This window comes from Saccostrea echinata, unplaced genomic scaffold (genome assembly GCF_033153115.1).
Source record: "Saccostrea echinata isolate AGI-Se365-2 ecotype Australia unplaced genomic scaffold, CSIRO_AGI_Sech_v1 ptg000030l, whole genome shotgun sequence".
Taxonomy (NCBI): Eukaryota; Metazoa; Mollusca; class Bivalvia; order Ostreida; family Ostreidae; genus Saccostrea; species Saccostrea echinata.
This window is the reverse complement of record NW_026889779.1, coordinates 9674375-9689855: the sequence shown is the minus strand read 5'-3', so window position 1 is coordinate 9689855 and position 15481 is coordinate 9674375. Positions and strand designations below refer to the sequence as shown.

The window sequence follows — 15481 nt, the reverse complement described above, 5'->3', positions numbered from 1 at the left end:
AGTGTGATGTTTGTCTAACAAAATGTTCTCAAGGCATTGAGTGGACAATATGAATAGTATTCATATTGTCCACTCAATGCTTATAGGGTATGAAAGCCTATTAGGTTCAATTTATGGATAAAAAACATTTTAAAAGGCGTTATTACGCCTTTTACTTTCAATACATGACTAGCTTAGCCCACCCGAAGGCTGAAATGCTGACCCTCGGAACATGAATTTCACAATTTGGTATAGGACATATTTCTTGAAAAATAATTTAAACAGATTGTAGTTAGATATCCAGGAGGAAAGATTTTTGAGTGCGCCATTTATTTCCTATCTTGTACCAACTTCAGGCACGTAGCATCCAGGGGTGCCCCCCCCCACTTTTTTTCCAAACATAACTTTTACTATTGAAAAGGTTCATTGAAAGGCCGGTTGCCCCCCCCCCCCCTTTTGTTGCAGTAAAGGGTTATGTAATAGTGTATGAATAAAATTTATTACTGTAAGAAGTTAAAACGTACACATCATCCCCTTTCCACTAAATAGGATTCTCGAGTTTGGACAATTGTCCTTTTTTAAGGTAAGTTGAAATTTTTTTCTCTGGCTGCTACCTCCATGGACTTTCAAGAACGATGCTATATCCTCTCTGATGCCAGACACCTCTACCAAGAGTCATGGATTTCACAAGTTTGGTTGCTCATTACTCTATTGCAAATAGTTTGCCTGCTTTTTTACAAGAGGAAAGAAAAAGATTTTCAAATTCAAAATGAATTTTTAATACATGACCAGCAAAGTCTCAAGCGGCATCTGCCTAAATCCTGGATTTTCACAAGTAGAGTGTTGACTTCTTTTTAAAATATTCATGCAAACAGTTGTCTGCGAGATGTGCAGGAGTATAGAAAATATTCTTAAATATTTCATGAATAAAGATGGCTTTGATTTAATGAGTCATACAATTATTGACATTGACATATTAAAATAACACCTTACCATTTTTGCTATCACGCACTTTCAAGCAGGCCGGTAGTACGAGTAGGGGAGGTGGGATGGGGGAGGGGGATACCACCCCACCCACTTTTTGGGAAAATAGTCTTGCTGTAGTTTAAATATGAAATATAATTATTTATTGGTTGCCTGGTCCCTGCACATTTTGTGTATAGTCGAACTCTGACAAATTATTGCATTTTAAAAAAGTTTTACCGAAAAGTTATAAAAAGACCCCCTCACCCTACACTCACCCCTTTCCCACGAAATAGGATTTTCGAGTTTAGGCAGTTTTTTTTTTTTTTTGGTTGGCTTGTCATTTTTGGAAAGGGGGAGGGGGGATTGCACCTTCTGAAACACGGCATGTCAAAAGGCATAACGGCTATTCAAAAGGTGAAATAACGCCTTTTGAAAAGGCGCGTAATAACGCTTTTTTGAAATGGCATAATACCGCCTTTTTGAAAAGGCGGTATAATGCCTTTTGGAAAGGCGATAACGCCTCTTAGAAAGGCGTAATAACGCCTTTTAGGAAGGCGTAATAACGCCTTTTAGAAAGACATAACATCTTTTTAAAAAGGCGTTATTGCATGAGGACAAACAGACAGACTGACGGACGGACAAGGCATAAACTATATGCCCCCGAATCTTCGATTACTGGGGGCATAAAAAGTTTCCCAGAATTCTTAAAAGAAATCAATGGGTGAACTAATTTACGTAATTATTGAAGGTCAAAAGGTAAAACATGTTAGTATCCCCAAAAAAGGTCTTATCACAAGGAATACACATGTGAAATATGAAAGTCATGGCTTCATCCAATCAAAAGTTATGGGCAAGGTTAACGTTTTTCATATTTCACATGTGTAACCTTGGAGTTTAAACAACTTTAACCTTGGTCATAACTTTTGAATAGTTGATGTTTGGGCTTTCATACTTATATGTGTATTCCTTGTGAGAAGACCTTTCCTTGTGTATAATTATTTTTGACCTTGACCTTCGAGTTTGACCCACTTTTAAAAAAACGTTAACCTTGGCCATAACTTTTGAACGGTTAGTAGAAGGGTTTTCGTATTTCACAGGTAAATTCCTTGTGAAAAGACCTTTCTTTGGGCACCAAAAACTTTAACGTTTGACCTTGCACTTTGACCTACTTTTGATAAAAACATTGGCCGTAACTTTTAAATAGTTACTGCTAGGACTTACATATTTCACATGTATATTTCTTCTGATAAGACTTTCCCTTGGGTACCAACAGTTTTGACCTTTTCTTCCTTAACCTTGCAGTTTGATCTACATTTGAAAAACTTTAATCTTGACCATAACTTTTGAAAGGTTGGTGCTAGGACTTCTATTTCATATTTCACATATGTATTTCATGTTATTAAACTTTCCCATGGGTACCATTAATTTTGACCATTTGACCTTCGCCTTGACGTTGACCTTCTTTTGAAAAACTTAAAAGTACCTTTGCCAAAACTTTTTAACGGTTGGTGCTAGGGCTTTCATATTTCACAGGTATATTCCTTGAGACTAGACCTTTCTTTGCGTACCAACATTTTTAATCTCTTGACCTTGACCTTAAGGTTTGACTTGCATTTGAGAAACTTTTACCTTCGCCATAATCTGCCTTGCGGGTGTGTCAGTGTTTCACACAAACACATCTTGTTTACTAGTAATTATTTGTATGTAGTTATCAATGTTAAATCATCAATAACAAACTACTATCTCGCTGGAGAAGATAAAAAATGTCTTTGACAGAATTTTTAAAACCATACATGTACTATGTTATCTAAATTTGAAAGAGTGCAATTCAAATTTATACATTCTTGGGTGCTAGAAACAAGCTTTGTAAGAACACATCAAGACTCCGAAAAGTGTCAGTCATTAATTATGCAATTAGCTTTGTTAAACGTATTGTGAGAATTAAAATATGACAAAGAAAATAAAAAAGAAATTGAAAAGTACAGTCCAAAATAAAACTCTATCTCTCTCTCTCTATAGATAGATAGATAGTGCATACAAACGTCTGGCATCTCTCTATCTCAGACTGTTTCTCTCTTAATATTGCTTAATTCCTTCTTTGAATGTGCCATCAACTGTATATAATATAGTTTTGGGAAATTAGTTCTTTTGGGAGGATGACGTGATGCTGTAATGTTTTATTTATGATTTAATTTTTGTGGCGTGGCGCAGTGGTTAGAGCGTTTGCTCCTCTAGAGTGGCAGTGTAGGGAGTTGATTCTTACGTCGCGGGTTCGTATTCACTGCGGGACGTGGAGACCGGTTCTTCGGATGAGGCCGTATAAACCGAGGTCCCGTGTCGCAGTAAATGCTGGCATGAAAAAGATCCCTCGCTGCTCAATGGCTCTGGGTGCCGATTTGAACAAATTTTAACCTACACTACCTCACAATGATTCCACATAAGTTTCATGTTTTTTAAGTACAGTGGTTCTTGAGAAGAAGATTCTTAAATGATGCCATTAATTTTTCACGAATTCATAATTATCTCCCCTTGGAAGAAGGCTTGACCCTTTATTTGAATAAACTTGAATTCCCTTTACCCAAGGATACTTTGTGGCATGTTTGGTTGAAATTGGCACAATGGTACTTCAGAAGAAGATGAAAATGTGAGAAGTTTACAACGACAACGCCAACAATGACAACGAGGGGCCATGTCACTCACCTGAGCAATCTGACACAACTTTGATCCAAACAGCTTTAATACAAAAAATCTGTACAATTAAGTAGGTTCTTTTTTTTTTTTTAAAAATTTGGCACATTTCTTAACATAAAGTCCCCAATAAAGATGAAGAGTTTGAAAGATTTCTACTTAAAATTGTGACATTGTGGCCCCACCAACCTCCAGGGATAACAATTTGGACAAACTTGATACTTCATTACCTGAGGATGCTTCTATATAAGTTAAACCTTATCTAGCAAAACGGTTTTTGAGAAAATTTTAGAAATCTGAGGGAAAATTTCTAAAGAAAAATTGACCCATCCTACCCCAGAGGGTCAAAAAAAAAAAAGACCCCTTATTGTGGTCCAAACCTACCTCAGGATCAAGATTTGAACAAACTTGTATCTACACTACCTGAGGAAGCATCGACATAAGTTTCAATTCTACTGGCCAAATAGCATTTGAGAAGAGGATTTTTTTTTTTAAAAATGTGGTTCTTCATTTGAAAAAAAAAATTGAATCCCATTGGCCAAGGGATGCTTTAAATTGTACCAAGTTTGGCTGAAATTGGTTCCAAAGTTGTAAAAATTCATGATAACGAGAACAACAACAGACAACAGCCAAATTTTGCTTAGAAAAGTGAGCTAAAAACAGATCCAAAAATAAAAATATAAATACATTAGAGTATAGTATTGTGTTTTGGACACTGTAAAAGTTGCCACTGATGAAAATTTGTTATGGACAAAAATAAATTCATTCAACAGGAAGTTAACATCAGCTTTTTTTTTCAAATATAAATACCACTATAAGACATGCCTTAACAAAGAGTTGGTTAAAATTTTAAGCATGTGTAATTAGTAGTTGCTAACAAAACTGTGATAGATGATTAATATGTACAGGCAGACATATAATAACCAATAGATTAGACTTATAACTAACAGTAATTAACTTTCTAATGTATAAATACATATCAATCCCTTATAAAATAAATACTGATATATCAATTATGGAAGTGATATATCTTTCCGTATAGTTTTCATGTAAAGAAAAAGAGACTCACAGGTATTGTACATCAACTGAGCATAATGGTCTTAGAACATCATTTTCTATCTTTGAAATAATAAATCATGGCAAGCCATTTTCAGTATGAACCAGTACATGTATCAAAGCTTAGGATGACTTCAAAAGTTCTAAGTAAAATTGATACAGGAGGCAGTTATTTTGTAGTAATGGCTTTTCTGTTCCATTTAAGTTAATCACAGAAATGTTTTCAAATGCACACCTGGTCAATGTGAAGGACCTTTTATTCTGACTTGCAACAATAACAACAGCATGAACTATAACATCTTCATTTGCAAAAATTTGTTTCACCACATTCAAAGCTTGACCAATTGTATCACCTCGATGCATAGCACCTGTTGCCACTTGAACAAGGTACAATGTTTTTTCTTGAACTTTGACCCTTTTACGTGATGTACAACCTTCATTATTATCAACACAAACATTGTAAAAAACAAAGTAGTCTACTCCCATGAAATTTGTTATCAGTGGATACACCAAAAACCTATCAACTGACTTTGAAAGTTGTTTTATAAACAGGGAAAATAAAGCCACATTTTGTTCATGACCTTTGAAATTTTCTGGTATATCTTGATTATACAAAGATAACTCTTTTCCATCTCGTTCAAAGAAATTTTCGACAGATGGCACTACTGTACATGGTGTTTGTAACACTTCTTGCTTTGATTGTGATGCCTGATACAATGTATCACCACCAATGGAGAATGGCAAAAGAACAGATTGGATCTCTTTCTGAGTCTCAACTAACAATTTTTCAAACTCTTTTCTTGCTCCACCATTTTGATACATAATTGGCAAAATTTCATCAGAACCAACATTTTTGGCAATTTGTAGCATCCCTTCTAAATCATAAGGAAACCTTTCTCGCCAACAGTTTGCTAAGTTAGGAATCAAATGCCGAATTTTCACACAGACATCCCCAACATCCAAACCCATCCTTGCATACTCAAGATTATTTTGTAGATCTTGTGATTGAATTCTGTAAGGCTCAACTTCAAAAATATTGATTCCTATGTTTATTTTCTGTGCCCATTCTCTTTTAATGATGATTTCTTGTCTGTTTGGAATACAATGGAGAAGAACAGCAGTGTGGAGCTGAAACTTGGCATATTCAACGTTTTCTGAACTTTTACAATTAAGGATTTTATGTTGTTTCTCTTTCGTATACTGTGCAAATGCCTCTTCAACTGTTCCATCTGTTCTGGTATACATATCCTCCAACACACTGTTCAATAGTCTAGGTGTCATTATGTACTCCTTTGAAAATTCATCATAAACCTCCTTTCCTTTATCTAAAAGGCCTAATCTATGCTCATAATTCCTATCCTCCTTGTCTTTTTGCGATAATAGGTATTCTAAAGATCCTTTCCAAATGTTGAGAAAAGAGTCTTCATCAAGCTGAAATTCTCTCCCTAATTCCATACACTTATGTGCACTTGCAGTGAAACCTGTTTCAATGAGAATGAACTTTGGATATGAAACTTGCCGCTTCACAATTTTTTGAACCTTTTCTAAATAATGAGCATTACACAGGGTTAGATGATCCACTATAATGCAGTCCCTATTTCCAAATTTCTTAGAATAAGCTATGAAGGATTCCAAATCTTCATCTCTTGTTTCAATTCTATCCAGGTCAACATAATGAACTGACACATCACCATTTTCCCGACATTTCAAAACATAGTAAATAGCAGATGATGATTTCCCCAAACCCTCAAGTCCATTTAAATAGATCCAGGTACTTTTTGTTGCTCTTTTATCCTTTAATTTTTCAAGAAACTCTTCATGAAACTTGGTCTTTATAAAGTATCTTCCTTCCATAAAGTGGCACACAATTTCACTGGCAAAGTTATTGCCCTCTTCATCATCATGTACATGTCTTAGGACATTGGGTTCAAATTCTTTAATCTGAAAAAAAAAATGAGATAACATATGTAACAGATATATATACTAATAATTGATACCTTATCTTTGATATCAAAACATTTTCAGTGTTTTCCCTGGGCCGTTTTTGCATAGCAGTACCGCCATGCATTGAAGACCCCCCTCCATGCATTACGCAGTGCCGCCATGCTTCCCCCTTTGCATACTTATTTGAAAGCAAAAATTCTATCTCAATTTATTTCTTAACAGTAATCAGTATATGGTAGATATAATAAAGTTGTTGTTTCTTCATTCAAACTTCATAAAAACACCCTTGCACCTGCAGAGAGTGTCGTTAACTTTAACATCAAACTCCAAAAGTTATATAAACCCCATATTTCAAACAAAAAATACCAAGTTGAGTCAAGTTTGCTGTAATTGGACTTATTTTTTTTTTTTCTGCCTTGTTTTTTTTTATTCAAAAAGTCAAAAAAATAAAACCTCCAACATATATTATTGGAAATAGAATGGGACAGAAGGTGTTGAACTGCCTTGTAAATGTATATTTTCAGTTAAGGTTAGCTACTTGAAAAATGTGATTTTGAGAAAAAAGCTGTTTTGCTAGGAAAAAAGCAAAGAAATGTTATGAATGAATATGAAAATGCAAATAGGCCTAGAATGAAATATTACTTGTTTATGTACATAGTATATGTAAATCATATGTTGTACATTTTATTAATCAGTTATAGTAATTTAAGGGGGAACAGGGTACTGATCACGTGACTATCATTGCAATGATGCTTTGATGTGCTAACTCTATTATGACGTCATAATTGATTTGATTGTGTGATGCTATGATGTCATTTAACCATTATGATGTCAAACATGATTTGAAAGATATTTTTCCCATACTTTACAGCTCTAAAAAAGTCACTGTCATAACATGAATTTGGGAAAATTTAACATTTTGAATTTTAGAAATGTAAATGTACAAAATCATAAGCGGTTAATATAATCAAATATATATTCTGAATATATTAAATTCTGATCATGTGAATTAAAAATATTAAAGAGTGTGTTAGTTTTTTGATGATTCAAATCACAAATTGTCACAAAAAGTCATAATTCCAGAATAAGGGGCAGGGGTGATTCCTATTGTAGTATCTCCCTTGAATGACAAGAAAGTTGCCATGAAATTTTTACAAGTTATAAAGCTCAAGCTAAGGTTGATATATGAATTTTTTTAAAAAAAATTCATTGAGAATTTTTTATGTGCCATCACATTTTGTCAAAATTTAGAATAAAAAACTCCAAAATTTGAAATGCTGAATTTAGCAAAATTTTGATAAAACTATGATATTGCTATGTAAAAAGCCAATGTTGTAAATAATTTTGAAATTTGTTTCCGTTCTTAAAATTACTGAATATAATTTGAAAAGAAATTCCATCAAATAAAATAGCTATTTCAGAAAATAGAAATTGTCAAAAGAATTCATAAAGCCAGAAAAGGGGAACAATTCCCATCAAAATATCTCCCTTGCAAGGTAAGAAAGTAGTCATGAAAATAATATATGTTGTAGAGGACATCTTAATGTTAATGTGTTTAAAAAAACAAAAATATTCATTAACAAATAATTTTACACTGAAACGCCCTGTTCCCCCTTAATGTGCAGTGATTACACCCTGACGACTGTTACACGGCACTGTGCTCCAACTCAGACAAACTTCCCTCCATGCATCAAAATTTTTTTTGGGAAAACAATGATTTTGTATCACATTTAATCTTTTGTTACGTAGATTCAACATGGGAAATTTTTAGAGTAAGATAGTCTAATGTGATATAGCTTTGATGGTAATGTACCAAATTGAAATTGTTGTGAAAACTAAAATGCATCAACAGAAAACATTTAATGAAAGTGCAGAGTTGGGGAAATGTGCTGGATTGCCGGTGATCTCTGGTAGTTTTTATGTTTGTCCCGTAAAAGTTATAAATCCGTCGGACATTGTGTCCGGTAAATTTTTAAACGCCAGCATAGAAAATAAAATTCAATTGAGTAACTCAAAGATTGGTTGTTTGATATGTAAGGGTTTCCTCCATTTATCAAATAATTAATAATTTAATAACATTTCATGGGGCATAAAAAAGTAAGCAAGCTCACATACCCTATGTTGCCCCATTACTTGACAATGCTACACATACTCTGTGCAGCAATTAAAGAGAAGTTGCATAAATTTACATACAAAAGGCCAATAGGCCTTGATGTTCACCTGTGACAACAATTAACAATTTAGAATACCGTAATCTGCCTAATATAATACGCAGTAGTGTATAATACGCACTCCCCCCCACTTTGGGCCTGAAAGTTGTTTAAAAAAACTAGTTCGGGTGTATAATACGCATGCAAAAAATTGACCGAACGATAATCCTGAGTATTAACAAAGCAGTTATACACGCTCAATTTCATCGCGGAAATACACTATCGCAAACAGGCAAATCGCGATAATTTCTTAGACAGGGAGTTATTTTAACTAATACATTACGGTAATATCTTTATTTCATAATCAATGTTTTATATAAACTAGTATTAAATATTCTACCGTAAATAAGATTAATTACTTTAATAAGCGTTAATTGTTTTGTGTTGTTTATAGTACACTTATAGCCTTAGGTATCTGAGATAACGAAGGTGACAAGGGTTAGCACTGGGGTGCACAACAGTGGCTTCAATGAACGGAATGGGCTTTAGGATCATTTACATTCATAATTATTTGCAATAAATCAATTATCATTACATGAAATTGCTTTAAAATGACCCAAATGATGTGTAAGCTGTTTTCCAAGATCGATTGCAAACCTAAACACTCTATTAATAACAGCTGTACATGTAATGGCAGCGTACATGGAGATAAAGAAATTAAAGGCCATTTTGATAAAAAGTTTAGGTAATACGGCAGTATAATATCCCCTACTTCACCTATGGAAAAATGTGTCAAAATCCTATTGGGGTGTATAATACGCACCCCTTTCTCGCGGTAAAAAATCCTGGAAAAAAAGTGTGTATTATATTCGGCGGATTACGGTACATGCTATCTGAAGTCAATGTAACATCACATATAGTTCTTGAGAAATTTTTTTATACATTTTCATGATTTCACTATATATTTTGGGGCCCTCATGGGGCCCCCGTATTGGTCAGGGGGTCATGGTTTGGATAATTTAGAATCTACACCATCAGAGGATGCTTACATAGTAATATCACAAATTGTAGCACTATAGTTCTTGAGAAGAAGAACACACACAAGCTTTGAAATAGATATTGGCATTTCTGGTGCAGTGGTTCTTAAGAAGAAGATTTTTTTTAGAACACACACCCTATTTTGACTGTTTATTGATTATTTCCCTTTTAAAGAGAGTTATAAGGATGCTTTGTACCAAGTTTGTTTAAATTAGGCTAAATAAGGCCTAGTGGTTCTTTAGAATAAGTAAAAAAATGTGAAAATTTACAGATTAACCTTAAGTTCAGGTGAGTTAAATATCATGCTTCGAATTCAGTCACTATATCAAATATTGATAACACCAGACATAAATCATAACTGGTAAGTATGATTTTGACACAACCAAATTTCAACTTTAAATTGACAACTCCCCCCCCCCCCTTTTGGCCCCACATATTTTTCCAAGTTTGAAAAAACTAGAAAACTACATTACATAAGGATGCTTCTACATGTACATAGGTTTCATTTCTTTCTTGGCCAATTTTTTTTTTAAAACAGGATTTTTTAAATTGTCAATAATTTTTCATTAGTTCTTAATTATCTCCCTTTGACATAAAGCAGGACCCTTCCTTTGAAAAAAAAAAAACTTGAGTACCCTTAGCCCAAGGTCTTAGGATGCTTTGTGCCGAGTTTGGTTGAAATTGGCCAATTGGTTCTTGAGAAGAAGATGAAAATGTGAGAAGTATACAAAGACTACATCGACAACAGACAAGTTTTGTGCCAAGTTTGGTTGAAATTGGCCAAGTGGATCTTAAGAAGAAGATGAAAATGTGAAAAGTATACAAAGACTACATCAACAACAGACAAGTTTTAGTTTTCATCAGAAAAGCTTACTGGAGCCTACGGCTTATGTGAGCTAAAATATACTGTAGATTCCTAAATATACACAAGGTATAAATTATCGCGTAATTACGCGAGAAGCACCGCTCGCGAAATAAAATTACTCGCTTTTATTTTTATGGTGCTTTAATGTATGTAAAATCTCTAGATAAATCACCCATTCGCGAATTATTATTCTCGCAATTTGACGCCCTTGGGTCATTTCGCGATAATAAGTACTCGCGTAAAATAAGGAATCTACAGTACTTACTTGGGGGAAGAAAATTCGAACATTTGGAAAAAAAAATGCTAGGAAATTTTTATTTTGATTTGTGAGGATCGAAAGATAACAAAATTTTTCACAGGTCAACAGCTTTAAAGGTACATGTACTTACTGGATTTGCCATGTCCAATGTTCTCTCTGACAGGTGTGCTTTCTGCAGATATTAAACTAGAGGAAATAAAGGAAAAGTTTCACAAAACATGTATAATCTAAGCTTAATCATCAAAAACTTTAAGACATCAAATGCTTAGATCTGAGTTTGTTCAATGAAAGAGTTATTATTTAGCATCTAAACTATTAAAGCTTGTCACTCCCATTGTGATCCCACCCTATTCCTCAGGATCATGATTTGAACAACTAAACTATCTGAGGGTGCTTCCACACAAGTTATAACTTGATATAAGTTATAAGTTGACCCTTAATCTTAACAAATCTGAATCACCTTCACCCAATAATACTTTGTGCCAGCTGAGGTTAAAATGGTCCAAAGTGGTTCTGGAGAAAAAGTAGAAATTTTGTCAATTTTTGAGGGACATACACAGGACAAAAAGTGTTCAGAAAAGCTCACTTTCAGCTCAGGTGAGATTAAAATTAATAAGTTTACTGCCCTTAATGCATCAATGGACATGTATACAGTTGTAAAAATTGGTAAATCATCCAGCAAAATATTATTTTTAAAAGCTACAAAACTTTGAAGTTTGACACAAGATAAATGTATGCTTTACATGAAATTGTTGTGTAAAAGGATTGTAAATTATAATTAAAAGTAGGATGATTGTGTAAAAAACCCTAATGTAGATTTTCCAAGGGGTTTGGAAAAGTTTTGGAATTCCATGGAATTCCAAACATTTCCATACAAGAGTCTAAAAGTGTTTATGGAAGTTTTTGGAATCTTTTGGAATTTGAATAACAAATTTGGACTTAGATATTTTGAGGTTTGGAAAGTTGTGGAATTCTATGGAAAAGCTGATAAAATGAGAAACTTAGACATTTTCTGCTCTGGAAAGCTGTGGAAAATAACTTAGAATTTTTTCTTAAACTGTCGGCTCATAGTACAATTACGTCGGGATCGATGTCGGGCTCGATGAACAATTAATTTAAACCACAGCCCGCCAAAATTCAACAATTCGGCTGCCATGTTTTATTGTTGGACAGAAGGAAAGTGTCACGAAGAAGGGAACTGCTGTCATTATTAGCTTGAAATGGAATTTGTATTTTGACAAAAGATGCAGACATTTTAAGACCCGGTAGGTACAATGTACAGTATTTTATGTGTCCTTGAAGTTGAATGGATAATTGACTGTTCCCCAGTCTGGGCACCACCACAGGGGCTTGCTCCCGGCATGTAATAATTATTTATTTGAAAAAAATCATATACGTTAATACTAAGTATTAACGTATATGATTTTTTTTAAAATAAATAATTATTACACGCCGGGAGCAAGCCCCTGTGGGCACCACACACATAGAATGCCCGACGATAAAACCTGCGCATTAGGGCGAGCGCAGTTTCATTTCTGTAATTATTATTGTACAACTCTAAACATCTCTTATCAAAATATGATTGAACAATGTGTGGATTTCAACCCGAATTTCCTCAGTTCGTACATGTCCTTAGACCTCGCTATATATGCTAGTGGCACGTTGCCAACTGCGCCACGACAGTCCATGTTACATCGTACACAGACATCATAACACTATTAGTGTCTCCAACATGTTGCAACATCTAAATTGGCTATCTTTACCATGTTTACAACGCAGAAAAAACGTGTAGACAGTGGTAGACTATTAATGCTCTATCAGCTGTCTATATGATACAAAGTTGTGCACAACTTAGTTGCGGTAGACCCAAGCCTCTATTTAGTTTCACAGACTACCACCAACAAAGGCATTTCAAGTCTTCCTTACTTTCAGACCTTCAGTACTTGCACAGACAAACAGACAATTTAAATATTAAGCTCCCCCCCCCCCCCCCCCATTATGGAATTCTCTTCCATGCTCAGTGGTGTCGGCAGCCTGATCTTTGGGGCCAGTTCAGAACTCTGGTCCAAATTATTAGCTAATAACATTCCTTAGTACAGGTACTACTAAAATTTACAGAGTACAATGTAAATAATTATATCTATTTTTTAATGCATGTTCATGATCATTCACAGCACTTACTTTTATTATTTTATAGCTGAAGTACTCGATTCGCACAGCGCCGGCAATTTTATAATCATCAAGTTTGATGAAATGTCCTAATATGTAGATGTAGATGCTAAGTCATTCAGTCACCTAGCTTGTGAGAATGGTGAGAGCCTGCTCAAATTATCATTCAGCACAAATAAACTAACATTGTTTTTATTAATTAATGTTTTATAGCATAAGATTTTTTTTTTATCGAGCAAGTAACAAGAGGTTTATATTCTTAATTCCTCAATAATGCATAACAATTATAACTTTTGACAGGTAATCTAAACATGCTAAATGCCTACACGGAGTACATGCATAATCATTTTACATTTTATTTAAGTATAAATATTAAAAATGACTATACTCTATGACATAAAATCATGCATGCATTATTTACAGGAATGCTCACAAAAAGGTCAAGAGCTCAGAGCTGTATGGAAATTTACACAAAGGTAACTTAAAGATTTTTTAATCATTTTCCTAATCAATAAAATCAAAAGAATTGAAATTATGTGTTTATCAGTGTTAGCCGGGCATTGAGAAAAATTATTATGAATGTTAGACTCCACTCTTTCATTGACTTTCAAATATATTTTAGTTATTTTAAGAAGTTGTTGCTTTTAACTTGTTTCCTATGTCAGTTCTCTGTCCTGTTCACAAGTTTTTACCTATGCCTTGCCAATGTCATTCATCATATTCTTACACAAACCTATTAGTATAACCTTAGTCGCAGATATAAATTTCCAGAAATAAAGAAGTACATGTATACATGTGCTAATATATTATCTTAATACTGAATTGATGATGCATGGAAGTTACATGTATTTATAACAGTTTATCTAATATTTTCTTAATTTTTCAAAAATAAAATATATGTACATGTATTTGCATGTTTGAAGCCTAGAACAAATGTATTCTATATAATCACTTTATGTTATTTGCTTTGTCTATATTTTTGTTACATTGTAAATTAACCAATGTGCATTTAAAGCAATTACATATGCCTATAAATTCGTCTTTTCCTCTTTTCAAGGGTCAGTTAACAGAGTAAGCAGATATGGAGGATAATATATCAAAGGCAGCATAGGCGTCCAAACTCCTGTTCAAGGTGCTTTTAATCAGAAGCTTAAGAGACAAAAGATGAGCCATTGACAAGGCAAAACTGAATGCATGTTTTATATGGTATATAAATTATATTTACTAATGTACATTTTTTCATACCTTAACTTTATTTGCTGAATGTTTTTAAAGGTACATAGTTTATGTAATTTACAATGTTCTCTCTCATATTCAAGGTTAATTAACTTAGACACAATCATGTCTCTTTATTTTTTTTTAAATTTCACAACTTCCATTAGTTTAAAAAGAAATCAATCCTAATCTGAATAAAAAAATACAAGATAATAAATTCCTATTCTAGAGTATTAAACTGATCTGCCTGGTTGTCTTATATAGCTTTAGTTTATTATTTGTCATATATTCATATATGAGATAAATATCATACATCTTTATGGTAATCTTTTCTTTCAGAAATTGAGCAAGAAAGTTTGAAGTGTCTTTGGGAATGATCAACATCAAACTTGCTGAGCTTTTGAAGCCGTCGTACCAAAAGTGAATCCATTCGTGACACCAATTATCTGACCACCCTCTAGCAGAACCAGTGAGGAAGTGATTCTAGCCAATACTTCAGAAGTTTAGGACCTTCAATAATTAGGATCTTGGGGCATGTTGGGGAAAAAAATAGCATGTGTTGATTTTATGGGATCTTCCAAATATAGTTGTGTAGTAGATAGTTGTGTACTTAATACCTATGTTTGTCACTCTAGTCATTAACTTTGTATGGTAAATGTATATGGACCACTGGAAGATCATTGTAACTGTATACAAATGTTGCAAATATACCCTGTTAAGGCTTTAGTGGCCTTTCCCAAGGTCATTCAATGAAGCAAAAGGTCATAATTAACGGGTTTTTTTTTTAATCTATTTTGTTTTATTATCAAAAAATGTCATATGTTTGAGATTACTCTAGGTACAAGGATTTTCTTTAATCAAAAGTCATTTATTTCTCATGCAGACTGTAATTTACTACATGTACATGCATGTATATTATAATAATTCTCATTAATTAAACCAAGGTGATCATCCAGTAATGATATTTTTCTGTGGATTTTTAACATTGTTTAAATAACCTTTGATGTAAAATACTTTCAGTGATAATACTTTTTAAAATTTGTGCTTTCATTATACATAGAAGTGTGTATGCAATATTTGTCCCCAAACACATTGTAAAGCAAAAATGATTTTTTATTTTGAAAATATAGATTTGATTTATGAAAAATTGTG

The 15481-nt window shown here is 33.5% G+C and overlaps 1 protein-coding gene across 1 annotated transcript; it reads right to left on the bottom strand.

Annotated features, from left to right (window-relative positions):
- Positions 1-4301: 4301 nt before the first annotated feature.
- On the bottom strand, positions 4302-11126 carry LOC133196303 (uncharacterized). Its single transcript, XM_061332211.1, has 2 exons — positions 11076-11126; positions 4302-6630 (listed from the first exon to the last, which is right to left on the bottom strand). The coding sequence occupies exons 1-2, from the start codon at positions 11085-11087 to the stop codon at positions 4813-4815; spliced, it is 1830 nt and encodes a 609-aa protein (XP_061188195.1). The 5' UTR covers positions 11088-11126; the 3' UTR covers positions 4302-4812.
- Positions 11127-15481: the final 4355 nt, after the last annotated feature.